We start from the raw sequence: 18,731 nt of genomic DNA on the forward strand, positions 1-18,731 counted from the left end.
CTGATTTGCTATTAAAACTGAATTACTGTGTTGTGAAATGATGCATGTCTAAAAAGTGTGTCACCAACATGAAAAGTCTGGAAAACTCTGCTTGAGATAACCAAAGAGTAACCACCGACTTCTTTTAAATGATTCTGTATTTCCTTGATGGAGTATTTATAAATATGTAACATTTCTGAGGTGGATTATTTCTCCTAAATAAGGAATAATCACAGTAAACAGTCTCTCTCCTGCCTATTGTACATTGTATAATCACCACAGCAGAGCCTATGTGTCAGGCCAAAGACCCATCTAGTCCAGCATCTTGTTCTCACAGAAGCCAAACACACACAGCATTTTTAAACAGAGAAAAACAGTAATGCAATACCTCAAAAATAACTGCAAATGATTAAGCAAAAGGTAGACAGTATAGAAAGATACTGTCTCTACCATAATTTTCTCTTAATAAATATTAATTTAAAAAACAAACTTCTCAAACTTGCAACCACACCTTTCTCCTGGCTATCTGCAATGACTATGCTTTGAGGTATGGGCATGGCTTTAGGGAACAGCTCTGAGCATGCTCAGACTGCATTTCAAGGCAGCCTTTCTAGGCCAATACAGTGAAAGCTAGTTAGCCCTCATAATAACAGTTGGGGTGCAAGGTTTCATCCTGGGATTGCTTTGAAGGGCAGTCCAATCAATTACATGTTTTTTCTGCTTAGAAACATGTGGGAAGGACCTCTTTGCCATACCTCTGATCAACCAGAAGGATGCTGCCAATTAATTGTGCAGCAAATTTTATTTAACGTTTTATTTTTTTTTATGGAACTGCAGGTGACTTCTGAAGGATTGCTCCTTCTAAGGTCATGCTTATTGTGACACATGGAAGTATCATCTTTTTTCAAAAAACAAAAAGCTGTTCAGAACTGTCATATGAACGTCATATGAAAATTTAAATGCACATTTAAATTGATGATGTATTAATTGATAAAATGCTATATAATTCATTGACCTAAGATTTCTTTAATCAGATGGTGGCCTCTTAGAGAAATACATTTTAGTCTCAGTTGTCTCCAAAATGATATACAAATAATTTTGAATGCAAAATGTTTTATTGCACTTGTCTCAATATAATGAAAAACAACATGGAATGACTCAAATAAATTTCTTTTATAGGGACATCAAACCAGACAACATCCTGATGGATATGAATGGACATATTCGGTTAGCAGATTTTGGTTCTTGTCTGAAACTGATGGAAGATGGAACGGTAAATAATAATAAAAACAAAGCTAAAATATAGTTTTAGTCAACTTCATTTCTGTCCCTAGTCTGCCACTACAATTTTTGATAATATATTTGATAATTTATCTGATATATTTCTTAATATATACGGTACCTCTGTAAAAATTGTAGTTTTATGGTAATGTAATTACACTTACAGCATAAAAAGGACACATTTTATCTGGGTGACTAATTGATTAGACTGATTCACTTTTCACCATTATTGTCCATTAATGTTTAATAAATTTCATTACTTCAGTCCTCTGTCTATTTCATTCATTATAGCATAAAACTATCTGTAATTATATACAGTATATCTGTAAAATAAATACATGTCAGGAGAAGTGAAGCTTATTTGCTGTATCTTTTTAAATGCAGAATCCTACAGAATTTGGGTCCTGTAGTATTCAATTAAATTTTACTCAAAGTGGATCGATTGACATTAATGAAAAGATTCATTGGCATGGAAGACTCCTAAAATGTTTGACATTGTCTGGAAGAAATACAGTACAAGACTATAGGAATATAGACACACACAGCAAAAGTGTTGGGAACTAAATAAGAATGTTGCTTTTAAGTAAATATTGTAATGGGGAGGAAATGTTTTATTAAAGACTTGTGTTGCCTGTAACATTACCATGGCCTGCTGTCAAGCTACTTCCTTTATTTTCATCTCCTTGGGCAAATCACCACATGAAAAGAATGATTGATCTTACCTGAAGCGTAGATTTGTTAGGTTCTCCGTCGCGTGACAAGGGGCATAACCATTCGGGTCCTCAGTAACCGTATCAAATCAGAAATTTCTATATTCACACCAGTACAGAAACACACATAATATTATAGATCATTTTTGTAATAAAATTTATTGTCTCTTCAGGTTCAGTCTTCAGTGGCAGTTGGAACACCAGATTATATCTCTCCAGAAATCCTGCAAGCCATGGAAGATGGGAAAGGAAAGTACGGTCCTGAATGTGACTGGTGGTCCCTTGGTGTTTGCATGTATGAAATGCTTTATGGTGAAACACCCTTTTATGCAGAATCCCTGGTGGAGACATATGGAAAGATAATGAACCACAAAGTGAGTGGGGCAGTATTTGTGAACAGATGACCAGCAGTTCTGCTCAGTGCTTTATTGTCCTTAAGATGTTAACATTGATTGTTTCACCAAGAGAATATATTAGCTTCAATAAACTATAGGCTTGGCTTTTAGCTGCTTCAATGCTTAGAGCAGGCATCCCCAACCTGCGGCCCTCCAGATGTTTTGGCCTACGACTCCCATGATCCCTAGCTAACAGGACCAGTGGTCAAGGATGATGGGAGTTGTAGTCCAAAACATGTGGAGGGCCGAAGGTTGGGGATGCCTGGCTTAGAGTACTGTCTTTGTTGACCTCAGATGTTCATGTTTTACTTTATGATTATATTTTTAGCTTGGACATAGTGGAAGTCCTGTAATCACTACATATGAATATATGTTGGCTGTGTAACATTATTGGAAAGTGATTGGATAATTCATTGAGTAATGGAGTGCTGTATGCTTGACAAAATTAACATATTTAACTGTAAAATGATTGCAGTAGAAATGAATTAAAGATACTACCACTGTTTTTCCTTTAAGAAGTCCAACTAGCCACTGAGGGTGCATTTATAAAAACATACGTTAGTGAGTGGACCATGTGTTGTTGTCTTGGTTCAATTATAAAGAAATTGCCACAGAAATATTAGGAAATATGGCACTGTTCTATTTATAGCACTGAACTGTTTTGTTTTGTTTTGTTTTGTTTTGTTTTGTTTTGTTTTGTTTCACAATATGATCCTAATTCTCTCATCTTTTTTTCTTTAAGGAGAGGTTTCAGTTTCCTGTCCAAATGACGGATGTATCTGAAAACGCCAAGGACCTAATTCGAAGACTCATTTGTAGCAGAGAGCATAGACTTGGGCAGAATGGAATAGAAGACTTTAAAGGCCACCCATTTTTTTCCGGGATTGACTGGGATAACATTCGAAACTGTGAAGCACCTTACATCCCTGAAGTTAGCAGTCCAACAGATACATCAAATTTTGATGTAGATGATGATTGTTTAAAGAATTCTGTAAGTTACTCCGGAGCAACTTCTGCAAACCTTGATCTCCCAATCCCATTTTTTGGACTGAATACGCCCAAAATACAGCATTTATATTAGATTACTTTAGATTTCAAGAAGATACCTTACTGTTTTTATAGCCGAAAGAAGTACAAAATAAACCATAATTGAGGGGGTTTTCTGTTTGTTTTTTAAAATGTGTTTTTATGGTGTATTAGTTGCATGCTGACTTGCAAAGAAGACTTAAAATAACAATGAGTTTTTTAAAAAAGCTTGCCTGCCTTCCCAGCATATAGAATATATATGTTTTCATTTTAAAAATGTATACTTCATTTCACCATCTGGGTCCCAAAGCAGCTTACAAAATAAAAAAACAGAACATACAAAATATGAAACGTATATCAAACATTAGTAATTTTAATATCAGAGTCCCATTCTCTGGGATTCCAGTCCTCCTGGAATTAAAAAAAAATTAACAAGGCACCTGAAACTTAGCAGGTACTTGCCTGATTTCTGTTGGGAGGGAGTTCCATAAAATTGGTCCCACTACTCGCCATTGACATGCAGTCTTCAGGCTGCTTTTTCGCAATCTACCTCTCTACTTTTGATTACTGAGTGCTACCGGGAATGAGAAGCCCTGAGCTAGAAAGGGGACTGCAGTATCATAGAGGCCCAGGAAAGACAGCTGCATCAAATCTGTGGTGCTTTTTTCAGCTCATGGATGGTAACATTGCAACCACCAAGAATAGGGGAAAGGTACTGTTATTAATTTATATCCTAAGGCTATTTGCTGTTTGCCCCGGAAGAGTGCTCAGTTGATTCAGATGTAATATATCAGCTTTTGGAAACTAATGACATCAAATTTAACATGCTTTTATCCCACAGGAGACAATGCCCCCACCAACACATACTGCATTTTCTGGCCATCATCTGCCCTTTGTAGGATTCACATATACAAGTAGCTGGTGAGTAGAAGCCTTGGGTTTTCAAGAGACTTTGTATACTTTAATCTAGAAGAAGGCAAGTTTATCTTATTTACAGTTGTCACACAAAGCATGCATTCTAATGCAATGTTAATAACAGACATATTTCTCCTCCAAATGTAAACATGTAAAGTATTTCTGTTTCCTTTCTATTGCTTGAATGATGGCTGGATACAAATATGTATTGCTTTCTTTCTTCAGTGAAGTAGAAATAGTAGTTCGCTGGATCATAATGACACAACAAAATGTTCAGGCACAATTTATTTAGCTATGGGGAGAACTGATCATCTGATGACACCATATGGCTTGCACTCATAGGGCAGAGGCTACATAGTTCACTACATTATTTAGATGTACACATAAAATGTTTTTAACAGTGCAATCCTATACAGGACTATTTCAGAAGTAAGCTCCATTAAATTCAGTGGAACTTTTTCTTGGGTCAGTGTGTGTCAGTTGTACCCAAGTTTAAGAATGTGATGTGTGTTTCAAGCAGTGTTTGCAAACACTGTACCATACAGGTGCATTCTTCAGGATGCCATGACTGGTGCAACTGCCTGTTGTGAATACATGGAGTGGCAAATCAAAGTTTGCCACTACATAATGTGTGAAATAGGCAGAACCTATACCACTTTAAAAAAAATGTGTATGATGCCTGTATTTTAGAGTAATCTGCAAATGTTGCACACAGTTTTTTAAAGAATGAATTAAATTATCGTAATGTGATAAAATAGTTGAACTGCTGGAATAATGAGTAAGTTGGTTTTTTCATGTTTCTATCTTCGCAGTGTCCTTTCAGACCGCAGTAGTCTAAGATATGCAGCTGGGCAACGGGCTATGGATCTCGATGCCAACGTTCAAAGGACACTTGAGGATACCTTAGCAACAGAAGCATATGAGAGGCGAATAAAGCGCCTGGAGCAGGAAAAACTTGAACTTAGCAGAAAACTACAAGGTATTCCTATAAGAAGGATTTTTAATCATTTACCTGAATTAAATTCATTTAATATATTCATTGGATAAAATGAATATATTACCCATATATAACATGAGTAATAACTTACCAAGTTTGCCATAGTCACGGCTTAGTAAAAATGACCACTGGAAGCCAAGTGAAGAACTAGGACTCCTCTTATGATTTTTCAAAAATATCTATAAATGGCTTAGGGAAAAGGGACTTAGGCAATCGCAACCACCATTGAACACAATGTGTTTTGACTATGCATGATTTGGGCTTTGCATGCTATCCCTGGAGCGTAACCCCGTTTGGTTGGGAGTGTCCTATATAGAGGAGAAAAGGACTTGCCACCTAAACTTGTGAAACTCCAAGAGAGGGAGGAAAGTGAAAAAAGAAATGGAGACATTAGCAGAAACCTTAATATGTATCATAATAAAGTGACAAAGGATTTGAAGAATTAATTGCATCATTTGTTTTGCTGGACATAAGGAACCATGATTTCACATTAAATAGGCATAAACAGTACTTGTTTTATACATTCAGTGCAAATGCTGTTACTTGGTCTTATTTTTACTTCAGGTTGTCCATCCTTTGTTCCTGTAACATGGGAACATCTGGACAGTTTCATGCACATGTTCCTAATGTTCCTGATCACTCAAGGGGAATAGGGCTGTTTTCTTACTCTCAAAAAAGGGGGAAGTCCAAGCTATCTTGAGTGAGGAAAATGTTTATTGATCCATTAAAGATTCTTTTTCTTCACTGCATGTGAAACAGATGATATGTGATTTTGACAGCTACCAGGCCATAGACACTGCCTAGGGTATTCCTTGGGCAGTATTTTATGTGAGGTCTCAAGGTCCAGTAACTCCTATATGCTCAGTAACTGGATTGAAATTTGTGGATGCAGTCTCTCACAAGTGTCCCTTTCCCTCCCTTTCATTTTTTTAAAAAAGAGTCCACGCAAACAATCCAGGCTCTGCATTATTCAACTGTAGATGGTCCGTTAACAGCAAGCAAAGATTTAGAAATTAAAAGCCTAAAAGAAGAAATCGAAAAACTAAGAAAACAGGTGACTGGTAAGTCCTAGCTTTTTGGCATTTTAACTCATCACTAGTTCTGTTTCTGCTTTTTATGTTCCATTTCATATTTATCAGAAAATAAGGAGCAAACAATATTTGTCTACACAAACATCCACGTTTACATTATCAATTAGTCTACACGTTTGAGTGAGGTGTGGTTCATTCCTTCTTCGCTGATGCATTATTACAGCCTCTGTACCTCATTTGGAATGCTGTGTGCAGTCTGGTATCCCCTTCTCAAAAAGGATCTCGGAGATACGATTTCAAATTGGATTGTGAATCTGGCTTGTTTGGAAGCCATGGTCCATGTTTCCATGTAGTGGAAATCTATGGTTTAACTGCAGCTACCAGATTCGTGTCACCACTAGCATGAAGAGAGGAGCGAAGTGGCAGTGAAGGGGCTCCATGTGTTTTTATGCAGCCCATGCGAATCCTGGCTTGTTAAGACAGGATACAGTTGTGTGACTGCCTGCAGCTAATGGTTTCAGTAACATTTTTCTGAGGCAGATATTTGGCCTATGCTCACTTTATGATTTTGCTTGCATAAGCAGTTCAGTGACCAGTTTGCCCTGACTCATAGGCCTACATGAGTACACAGTAGCACTTCTTCCAGCTGTGCCTGGCAGCAGGGAGACTGTTCAACATTCCAGAAAGGTTTTTCTGATTACCTTTGTAAACACAAGGAGGGTAGCCATGAAAATTGGGAGCTTGCCAGCCTTTATAAGTAGCCTTTATAAGTAGAGTTTGGTATTTATTCACATTTGCACATATAGAATTAAATAATTCATCCCCATCATCACAGCGGCTGTTGTCCTTGGAGATTGAACTCTGCCTTTTCAGTTAATATTGGCTCTTGATATTTTAGGCATAATGAGTTTGTGATCACAATTCTGATTGTAATTGTACTTGCTTGCTAGAAACAAAGTTTTAAATAAATAGTGTATCAACTAAACTCATGGTTTTCTTGGCATTTTGAGTGAGACTGTGGTTTGGCTGTGGAGTTAGAATTAAATTGGAAGATAAGATCATTCTATTTGAGGGTTTTTTTATTTAAAAAATCCTAAAATATAGCTGTTTTTTCATGAACACAACTGTACAGGAATGTATTTTCTGTCCAAAACAACTGTAGATGGAAAAACTACACTGAATAACTCTGGCATCCCAGCTTTGTTAGGATATGCATGGAAGAGTTTATGATCTGATTTGGTTTCTTGTATAAATCACTTATTCAAGTATGAATGCTGAAGTGAAATTTATGGCTGGTATATTGTTATATAGAGTAGCTTACTTGTTCCTCAAAAATGTGCTGAAAGTGGGATCAAATTCAATACTGTATTTATAAATTGAGATGGGTTGTCTGATAATGAAATTAGTTCTTCCAGTTGTTGATGATCTCAGTGACATGTTTGTATTAAACTGTGTAGTATTTTCCAAATTATACTGAACATTGGTGGGGGAACTATTTCAGACTGAGAGATGGATTGGAACTTCCCCAACCTTCCTGGGTCCACATACCAGTGGTGGGTGGGGCAAAAATAAATAGGGCTTGAAAAAATGCATGTACCTGACTTGTTCGCATGCAACATAGTGAGGCCTTGGGGAGGAGCAAAGCACTTGCATGCATTCAACCATAGTTCATTTTAAACTATGGATTAATGTTGTGGCTGAAGCAGATCTCTGAATTCCTGCATGGATTTTTCTCACCTAAATTTTAAGTCAAAGCTTCAATTTTATTTGTATTACATTAAAAAAAAAAAATCTTCTATATATTTCCAGCTGGTGATGCAGCTGTGAAAAGCACAAAGTTAAAGTGTTGCCATTGGTAAATGGGTTTCCATTGCATGAGAAAAAGGACAACAGAATATTTTTATAAATTCACAAACAGCAGATACTTGGAGAACTGGATAATTCCATGAAAATGTCACCTTACAGACTCCTTTTTCATTTTCATATCACTTTAAGGATAATTTCCCAAGCAACAGTTTTTCAAAATGGTATTTTACATGTGTGTAAAATAACCTGAAGTGTGACATGTATTCAACACTTGCCTATGAAACATATATATTACCACGATGAAAAAAATATATCCATAATTTAAGATAAAATACTTATCCAAGTTATGCTTTCTCATCAGAAGGTCGTGGTTCGAATCCCCATGAGGGCGTGAGCTCCCGTTGTTCGGTCCCTGCTTCTGCCAACCTAGCAGTTTGAAAGCACGTCAAAGTGCAAGTAGATAAATAGGTACCGCTCAGTCGGGAAGGTAAACAGTGTTTCCGTGCGCTGCTCTGATTCACCAGAAGCGGCTTAGTCATGCTGGCCACATGACCCGGAAGCTGTACACTGGCTCCCTCAGCCAATAAAGCAAGATGAGCGCCGCAACACCAGAGTCGTCCGCGACTGGACCTAATGGTCAGGGGTCCCTTTACCTTTACCTTTCCCTTTAAAAAGAAAGCATTTAAACTATCTGTGGCATATTACTTGATTATTTTTGTAGGGCAGATCAAGGCAGCTAGCAAACAGTTTAATGTTTATCAGAGTAAATATTATGTGCTGTGCCTAATGCTGTATATATGTAAAGAAGCTTACAAATGTTACATTGGTCACTAAAGAATTACCCATACTGTAAAATAAGCAAAATACGTTTCTTTGTATCTGTAAGGATATTGGAGTATAAAAAGGTGTTACAAAACCACTCTTTTTTTTCCTTTCCATTTTCCAGTGCTATTTCTCCTGTTACTAATCTGTTCTCAGATTGCATCTCTTATTGTGGGGCCCCAGAGTGTGGTTCAGAGTCATTTAATCTTATGCTTGTACAGGTCAGAAACAAGACATTGGATCCTACAGTGGGTCCTGGGAATCCTTCACAGGCAGCCTGATGCTGTGGATATTTGTTCAGAGCTTAGTTCTACTGTGTTCAGTGTACTCCTGAAGAGTATATAGGACTGGCAACCTACTAAGACTCGCCAGGATACCGTGGTGGTCATGGTTTGAGAACCGTTGTTATATAGTGATACAGCTGCTTTTGTGTAGAACTACAGCTGTTAACCTAGAACAGGAAGACTGAATAGGAAATAGCTTATCACTAGATAATAGACCCTGAATCTGGATTTGAATTTTGTTTCTTTATTGAATGCCTGCTTAAGAACACTTCTAGTGAAAATAAGAGTTGAAGTGTTTCACATTGGAGTTCTGTTCAGCAGTAGTCTTAGTAAATTATGGCATTTTTCTCTCCCCATCATTCCAAACAATGATAGCCTAGCATATGCTTTTACTTTTTGAGGTCGAAGTTATAATATTTAGTTATCTAAGTTACATAGGAGAAAATTCTGAGGAATCTTTAATATAGTGAAAAAATGTAAGGGAAAGAGTAGACAAGAGAGCAAAGTAATTTACACGTGAAAGAGAGATTTATTTTGGCTCTCTTTAACGGTATATCAATTTCGTGTGCTGGTGACTTCAGCAGAGAGTTAATCATTTCTGCCATTGAGATACAGCTGTCGTTTAAGCTTTCTCAACTTATTAAAAGGAGAGTTGAGAATTTATGCAGCACTAGCTGTGTGTACAATTTCTGCTCTTTCAGAACCATGTTGGTGAAAAAGATTAAGTCAGTGTTGGGGTTCTAGACTAGAGAAAGCTGGCTGCAAACTTAAGTCTGATTGAAATAATTTTGGATGGATTGGGTAGATTTCTTTATGACATTTTGTGACATAGCTGAGATATTTTAAATGCATTTTTAAAATGCATGTTTGCTTTTAAGGTGGTTTAAGGGGTTTTCTTTAAATAAAAGGTTTCAGGAATACGTTTCTTCAGTAGTGGCAGATGCAATAAACCTAACAGAACATGCAAACACAAATCATAGAATCTTAGAGCTGGAAGGGTCGTCTAGTCCAACCCCCGCAATGGTGTTAGCATTAGAAATAAAGAAAGCTATCTGAATGTAATGTGAATATGATCAACAATATATTGCCTTTAGTAATTAAATATTTTTGGTAGTTTTGTTTAAAAACACACACAAAAATACAGAACATCTTGCTGTTTGATTTGTAATGTAATGGCATTGCATGTTGTGATTATACATCATAAAATAGCATACTATTTCTGGCAATCAGCTAAAGTTGAAAATTTAAACAGTGAAGGGTTTTTTTAAAAATCTGATCTTAAAATTACTATGCTGAACCTGGAGTTCCATTTCCTTGGAATTAAGATATGTTGAAACAGTTAGACTTTGTCCCTGAGAGCAGAGTGTTGTTGTACTTCTGGCTGGTTCAGTGCTTCTGTCCGTCATGGTTGTGGCTACATACAGCAGATTTATTTCTGGTTGTGTGTTCTTTTCTGTATTAGGTTCCTCTCTGGGGTTAGCACATATGGATTATTCAAGTCCAAGTGAGATGTGTGGCCATGTTTTCTTGTTTCTGTCTTCCTGTCCCTTTCCATTAAAAAGACAAAACCTTCCAGACAGCAACTTCTTAATATTTTTTCTTTCTCATTACAGAAATAATTAGCTTTGACATTATACATAGTACAATTCAGGGAACATTTAGAAATGCAGAGTAAGACATTATTCTATGTGGTTGTTGCTTCTTTTTTTCTTATTTCTCATCAACAAAAGAAATTTGGGGATGTGGTCAGTCTGCTGTGCATGATCACAAAAAATTGATAGCTATCTGTCAACTTGATAGAACAAGGATGATGCTGGTAAAGTGGTAAAGGAAGTTGTGTGTGGCAGTTCTACTCTCTAGAACTTGCTGTTCATTAAAATTAGACAGGCACTTTCACCATTTTCAGGGCTTGTTTAGGCAAGTCTACCCTGACATGTAATTCTATTATTTATATCTGTTTTAATGTGCTTAACTTTTTAAAGGCTGCCCTGAAAGTTCAATAAAATGCTTGGAATGAACAGGTTAAGACAGAGGTTGAGAGCAACCAACTGTCACGATATTCTGTTGCCTACCTAGGCAAATTTTCACACTAGCTCACTGTTTTCTATCCATCAACAAGCAAATTAGTAACATCAGTATAGGAAAGTGGACCTTAAAGAAACTCTGGTTTTGATATGTGCAAATGTTCAGATACATAACTGAATGTGGAGCCTCATCAGCAACTTATTTTACAGAAGGGACAGTTCGAAACAGAGACGGAAGTTGTCCCTAGAGCTAGGAAGCCCTGTTGCTATAAATAGCACCCCACACACATCTCTCTTGCTTTGTAGTTGGCAACTAATTGTTCAACAGGTACTCCTCAGAGGGCTGGATTTAGCCTTGGGGTCTTAATTGGCTACTCGCTATTGTATAGCAGTTAGTATTATATTTTACCCTGTGATGTTTTACAGTAATTTTCTTTCCTAGATTCTGGACGACTGGAGCAGCAGCTTGAAGAGGCCAGTTCTGCAAGGCGAGAATTAGAAGATGCTTCCAGACACATCAAAACATTTGAGAAGCAAATCAAAGCACTAAAGCAAGAAAGGGATGATCTTAATAAGGTAAAAATGATTTCATCTGTGCTTTTGGTCTAGTGCCAGGAGAACCTCTTCCCATAGCAGTCCTGGTTCAATTCTTGCCAGAGGACAGGTTGCTGTGGGTCTGATAGAGCCACCCCATAAATGAGTACATCTAACCAAATCAACAGAAGTACAGCATGATGAGTGATAGGAAATTTGCTTTGGGTCAAAGGTGCAAGTATTCCATTTTCAGTTTAGTTAGTTGGTATAAGGGCCCCGTTAATGAGTGGCAGGGTATTTCACCTGATTGAATTAGGAAGCGGTAGAGCTTGTGATCTGGCACATCCATGATCTCCGTAGCCCAGAGCAAAGATGACAAGGCTATATTAATTTCCATGACAAAAGAGGGTGGTGGCTGATCCTGCCAATATAATCTGTCTTTGAGAGTCAGTTTTTCCGAACTAGCAGTTAAAGACAAGATAGAGACTAAGATAGGAGTGTGGGGAACATAATGAAAGTGACAGATAGGTAGCCGTGTTGGTCTGCCATAGTCAAAACAAAACAAAAATCCTTCCAGTAGCACCTTAAAGACCAACTAAGTTAGTTATTGGTATGAGCTTTCGTGTGCATGCACACTTCTTCAGATACACAGTGTATCTGAAGCTGTGTATCTGATACACAGTGTATCTGAAGCTGTGTATCTGCACACAGTGTATCTGAAGCTGTGTCTCTGAAGACGTGTGCATGCACACGAAAGCTCATACCAAGAACTAACTTAGTTGGTCTTTAAGGTGCTACTGGAAGGAATTTTTTTTTGTTTTGATAATGAAAGTGAGCTAGTGATGGAAAGGTTTGACTTTGGCCATAGCTACATATAATTAGCTGAATTATAACCAATCATAACCAATTCAAATTTGGTTATGAAGTTCCAATGAATGCTAGCATTTTTGTGGAACCTTTTTTTGCTCGTTAAAACACTTGTTAAAGATTCTGTACAGAATCTCTTGTTTGGGGATGGGAAGTGGGCAACTGATACTTGTTTATATTAATTCTGCAACCCATGTAGTGGCAGAATTCTAAAATTCATGGCTATTTTATCTTTTGCTTTTGACTGCAGGAACTAATTGAGTCTAGTGAAAGATTAAAGGCCCAAACCAAAGAGCTGAAAGATGCACACAGCCAACGGAAACTGGCTATGCAGGAATTCTCTGAGATGAATGAGCGTCTTACTGACTTGCATTCACAAAAACAGAAACTTACTCGTCAAGTCAGAGATAAGGAAGAAGAGATGGAAGTGGTGATGCAAAAAGTAGAAAGCTTGAGGCAAGACCTACGCAGAACAGACAGAATGAAAAAGGAAGTAAGTCACTTTTGGGATAGTAACTACAAGGAAGTTTGACCAAAATAAAGCCTATTTCCCAGTGAATTTTATTGATATGGAATAATAGTTGACAAATATTTTACTTTTGTTTGTAATTCTCTGCAGTAGCTTCAGTATATTTTCAAAGTGTTTCATTTTTTCAGTCTGGCTTTATAAAGTCTGGAAGATTTTTTAAAAAATTGAGTATCTCAGTATAAATTTGCAAGCTAGGTAACATTAATGGAGGGAAGATGAAGGGTTGCAATCAATATAGTGCTAAGTAGCACTTTGCATGAGCAGAATGACTTCTGCTTGTGTAACAAGACTTCTCTATCTGCTTCCCCCTCCCATGCCCCCTAAATTTATTCCGGGTTTTTCACAAACCTTCAGAGCAGATGTGGTCATGGTGTTGGGGGGCAGGGAGGGGATGTCTTGTTGCACAAGCAGAGGTTATTTCGCTTACACATTTATTTAATGGAATGCCGCCAATATCATTGAATAAGCTGATGATAATGTATCAGTGCTTTTTATTTCATTTTGTGAAAAAAATACAGAATAAAGTCAGGCATCAGGAATCCATTTTATCTCTTGTGAATAGATTTTAAATACAATATCCGCTTACAATTTTTAGAGTGCAATCTTATACATGTTTACTTATATGTAAGCCTTATTGAGTTCAGTGATACTTGTACCCAGGTAAATGTGTATAGGATTGCAGCGTAAGTGTCTGATTATATGTATTTACATTATATAATCTGTTTTACTATTTATTATTAATATTTAATTATTGATGTATGTAAATGAATTAGCCATGCTTTTGTATGTAATGGCAAAACAATGATTATTTAATAACAGAGAATAGAAGTATTTGCAGCTCTGAGTGAAGACTGCTAGACAACACAGCTGCATTGTAAGATGACTGCTTTCCAGAAGTTGGAGGCTAAAAATAGGAATGAATAATACACTGCAGTCGCTTACCTACTTACCTGAGTAAGCTTCATTGAACTTAGTGGGAGTTCAGTGAGTAGACATGTATAGAACTGTTAGTGTACAATTCTAAGCACCCTTATTCCAGCTGATGTCAGAGGGACTTACTGGAAGTCAGTGTGGTTTGGGAAGTTCATTGCCCTTGGCTTCTGCCTAACCATCCGAAACGGGTCACAGTTGAGGACAGACTACTAAGATACATGAGTTCTTTTTCTGTGCATTATAAAAGAAACCAACGTTCAAAACAGTGGTTATGATTTTTAAAAAAATATTTTTGTAGCTGGAAGTTCATGCTGAAGCTGCAGCTGCTGAGGCATCCAAGGACAGGAAATTGCGTGAGCGAAGTGAGCAGTACTCTAAGCAGCTGGAAAATGAGTTAGAAGGACTAAAGGTCAGTCTTTGTTAACTTCATCATTTTAAAATGGAATAGCCACATATTAGATCTGATAGATCACTGTCAGACACAGAATAAAGAGGAATTCAAGTTAGTAGTGTATATTATTGTATCTAGTTATGGAGGGAAAAACAAAAACTTTTGAATGCTTGCTTCAATTTACTTCCAGCACAGTAGTACAAACTCTTTTTCCTCAATTACCTCATTTACATGTAATATGAAAGGTTAGAGAATCCCAAGAAATGTTACTAGTTTGTCTCTTCTAATGCAGAGGTTCCCAGATGTAACTATAATAGTCTGCATTTAGAGACTAATAGAAAGCAAGGGATTTCTGAATGTTATGAGCCATTTTCCAGTGGTTTGAACAGGGGATTTTGTTGGGAACTTTGTCTTGCTAGGGGATGGCAAGATGAGGTGGACCATGGACATGATAATTTCTGAGTGTCCTCTCTGTTATTGCAGATTCCATGCTTCTCTTTGGTATTTATGGGAACTGTAGTCAATGAAACAGGCCAGATAACAACTAGAGTGCAGATTGTGACTGTCTCTCTCCAAAGGTGGCTGAAGAGAGGTTAGAGCATATACATACAACATGGCAGTGCAGGCAGCGGAGAATGCGTATTTTGCTGCCTCTGCTGCATCCTCAGAGAGCCGCACAGCAGAGCTGTCATTAGCACCTGTCTTATCAGGCCTGTTTTAACCTATTTGGCAAGCAAAATCAGTCACCTTCACTGTCTTGATGCCATTATTATGCTGTCCCCATTGAGACATCCTGTGCCATACCTAGGTCAGTTTTGTGGGATCAATTTCAGTTGATGCAGCTTGATGACGTGGACAAGGAACTTGCATCTATACAACTGATGACATGCTCACTCTACCCATACCATTCATGGCTAATTAAAGCTAGCCTAGGGGGCTGTAGGTGACAGTACCATTACATGAAGTCATGATGACTGCGCTTGATGAGGCAGTAGTCTGCCTCTCGTAAGAAAGACTGTTCTGGTCCTAGTGGTTTATAATAATTACCTGCTGGCCACAAATAAACCTTTTTTGGGTGAATGTGCTTTAGAGGGTTGCAACATGGTGATTGCAGACATTGGATAATAATGATTTATCTGGATCCATTTCAGTCTTGAGTTCAGGCCTCATTGGGGGACTGAATGGGCTTTCATTGCCACTTTTATCAAAAAAGGGACAAGCAGAGTGCAACCTTGCTCCTTCCACGTATCACCTTTGTGACACCATTGACTGTGGATGGATCAACTGTGTTGGATTTATATTAGTGCCCCTGTGTTTCAGTGGTCCTGTTCCTATCTGCAGGGTCAATTCCAAAAAGTAGCATTAGAGGGGGATGCTTCTCAAGTTCCTTGCTTTGGAGTTCCACAGGGCATAATTCTGTCCCCAATGCTATTTAACATCTATATGAAGCTATTGAGAGTAGGCCTTGTTGGGAGTGAATTGTCATCCGTAACACCTGAATTGGGAGTGGCCATGCATGCTGAGAACTGATGCCTGGACACAGTGGCTAGATAAGGGCCAATGAAACGAACCCTGTTAAGCAGGAGACCCTGTGGGTGAGAGGTTCTTGTGTCTGGGAGACAGACCAGTTTCCTGACTGGATGAGGCTACACTCACTCTGAAAGAGTAGGAAGACCCAAGTAGTGGTCATGGCTTGGAGCACCTTTTACCAGCTTTGGCTGGTATGCCATCTACATCCATTTATATATTGTCAGGCAGAAAAGCATATTCTGAAGTAGAATTGTGCTTTTAAATATAAGAAATTCAGTGTACTGTTTTTTTAAAAAAAATTTAGTGTTTTCAATCTGTACTTGGACAGAATGCTGAAATGACAGGAGACGATTAAGGCTTCACTCATATGCATGCTTTCCTTAAGAGTATGACCCATTAAATGCTGTGGGGCTCACTTCTGAGTATATATGCATAGGTTTTCACTGCAATACTGTTAAAGCCCTAAGGATCCATGTTACGTTTAGGCAATCCATTGCTTGACACAGTATAGGGTGTCTTTGCTGGCTGTTACTTTAGTTTGACATTGATTTCAAAACAACTTGGATATTGATGTAAAAATGTAATTGCAGTTAGTTGCACTTTCACTTAAATGTGTCCCCCCCCCCACTAGATTGAGGTATTTCTAAGCTCATACTTTCATAGTTCTGCTATGAAGACTAATCATGGAAGCTAATTATGAGATGTCCCCTTTTTTAAATAGCAAAAACAAATTGGTCGCTCCCCAGGGGTGAGCAGCACAGAACATCAACAAGAGATCACGAAATTAAAATCTGACTTGGAGAAGAAAAGCGTTTTTTATGAAGAAGAGATATCTAAACGAGAACTAATACATTGTAATGAAATAAAAAATTTGAAGAAGGAGCTGCGTGATGCAGAAAGCCAACAACTTGCTCTCAAAAAAGAGATCCTAATCTTGAAAGACAAGTTAGAAAAGACAAGGAGAGAAAGGTATGCATAACCCAGTTATTTTGCTGCTTGATTACATGTCCATTTGTAAAACCCAATGTCTGTGCATGAATCTCTGCAAGATTTTTGCAAAACCGATACTACTGTGGCAAATCAAATACAATAGTTACATTCAAGATATATGGTACTTCACCATACTTATACTGATTGTATGTAAATGTTCAAGTTTGTTTAACTTTGAGGCAACAAAAAGTCTGTTTTAGATTCTGAAGCGTACCTAACCTGCAGTTCTAAGCAAACCTGGTAGAAACTGTTTCCAACTAAACATTAGGAGGAATAAGTAATTGATAAGTAATTAAAACTGGTGGCTTGAGCATAAGCTTTATATTAGAGTGGCAGTACTATTTTGATGGATAGTGTTCAGAAACAATCTCCATCGTTTGTCCTTCACATGTTGCAGCAAGCAAGTTTTGATAGATATTAGTCACATCTGCATGATGTACATGGAATCATCTCATTACATTCTCACAATGACACTGTGAGATGGTTGAAGCTGACATGTCACTCATTGTATCACATGACTGAAATACGGATTTCCCTGGGCACAGGTTTGCTGGGTCCCAATAACCTGTACTTGCTGGTTCTTCAGTGATGCACTGCACAGAAACATTTATGTAGGTGTCTTCATTCCTATGAGACTGTATGTTTACTCTGTACACATGTTGTTACTCAGTATACATGTTTGTCCATGATCGCTGGTGCCTGTTCTTTGTTTGAGCTCAGATTGCTTTAATTTTTGGTAAAATAATAACGCAGTCCATGTATTCCCACCCATCTCAACATATCATAATCCACTGGAATGATACAGAGCTTGCTTTATGAGGCAGTTGGATAAGGGAAACTTGAGAAAGTAAAGAACCCACCTCATTAAGTATATAGTTTCCCATTGACCTGCAGCACAATCTGCTTCAGAAAGTGAGAAAATTGGTGGAGGTGAGGAGGTGAGCAGCACTTTACTTCTTTTTCAGATCAAGAGAAATGCAAGTTAGAATTGAGAGGCCAGGTAGAATCTTGCATTTTGCCCTCTTGAGTGATTCATTTCACATGGTGAGAATTCTTAAAATGCCTGGCCTCTTTGTTCTAACTCTGTATACTGGAGTTATGAACATTGACACAACCAGGAGGTCCCAAAGTTGTAAATCTGCTTTGTTGTTTTGCTTTGCTCTTTCTCTCCCCTACCCCTCTCAAATGCATTGCTTGTCTTTGACGTGAACAAGCAATATGTCAGAGTTAAGGTACTGCTTATATCTGCTACCACAAGAAGTGTCACTTAAGGTGTCCCGAGGCTTTTCTGCTCCAGACTTCATCCAGTGCTAACATTCGTCATCAATCCACTCTAGACACAAGCCTTCTTTATCTGTTGTGACAGGATGGTTTGTTTTCTGTCTCTACCATGGTAGAAAGAAGTCACGCTGAGAATGCCCCTCAATTGTATTTATCAGTAACAAACTTTATTTACTGGCTCATAAAATGTTCAAGTATCTTATAATTGTATGCGACCGTTGCCGCACATTAACAGGAGATTCCTGGGTTTTAAAAGGTGTAGCCCATACGTGATCAGAAGGACAAAAATAAAGATCAGTGCAGTACCCAAGCAGGAAACTAAATATAATGATAAGCTGCAACTTTATGTGTGTCACTTGCTCTCAGGACACAGTAAAAAGATTACGTAAGATGGTACTGGTAAGCA

At 37.8% G+C, this 18,731-nt stretch overlaps 1 protein-coding gene across 4 annotated transcripts in view; it reads left to right on the forward strand.

Moving 5' to 3' along the window:
* The window catches only part of CDC42BPA (CDC42 binding protein kinase alpha), a 159,157-nt gene that overhangs the window by 78,052 nt on the left and 62,374 nt on the right, over positions 1-18,731 (forward strand). For all 4 annotated transcript variants that reach the window (XM_083732036.1, XM_083732033.1, XM_083732034.1 and 1 more), the window contains exons 6-15: positions 1,159-1,252; positions 2,144-2,344; positions 3,108-3,356; positions 4,233-4,312; positions 5,119-5,285; positions 6,242-6,364; positions 11,713-11,846; positions 12,922-13,164; positions 14,432-14,542; positions 16,776-17,023. In XM_083732036.1, the coding sequence (XP_083588162.1) occupies positions 1,159-1,252; positions 2,144-2,344; positions 3,108-3,356; positions 4,233-4,312; positions 5,119-5,285; positions 6,242-6,364; positions 11,713-11,846; positions 12,922-13,164; positions 14,432-14,542; positions 16,776-17,023 (1,650 nt within the window). The remainder of the gene's footprint in view (positions 1-1,158; positions 1,253-2,143; positions 2,345-3,107; positions 3,357-4,232; positions 4,313-5,118; positions 5,286-6,241; positions 6,365-11,712; positions 11,847-12,921; positions 13,165-14,431; positions 14,543-16,775; positions 17,024-18,731) is intronic.

The sequence above is a fragment of the Podarcis gaigeae genome (assembly GCF_964106915.1).
Source record: "Podarcis gaigeae genome assembly, chromosome: 3".
NCBI lineage: Eukaryota > Metazoa > Chordata > Lepidosauria > Squamata > Lacertidae > Podarcis > Podarcis gaigeae.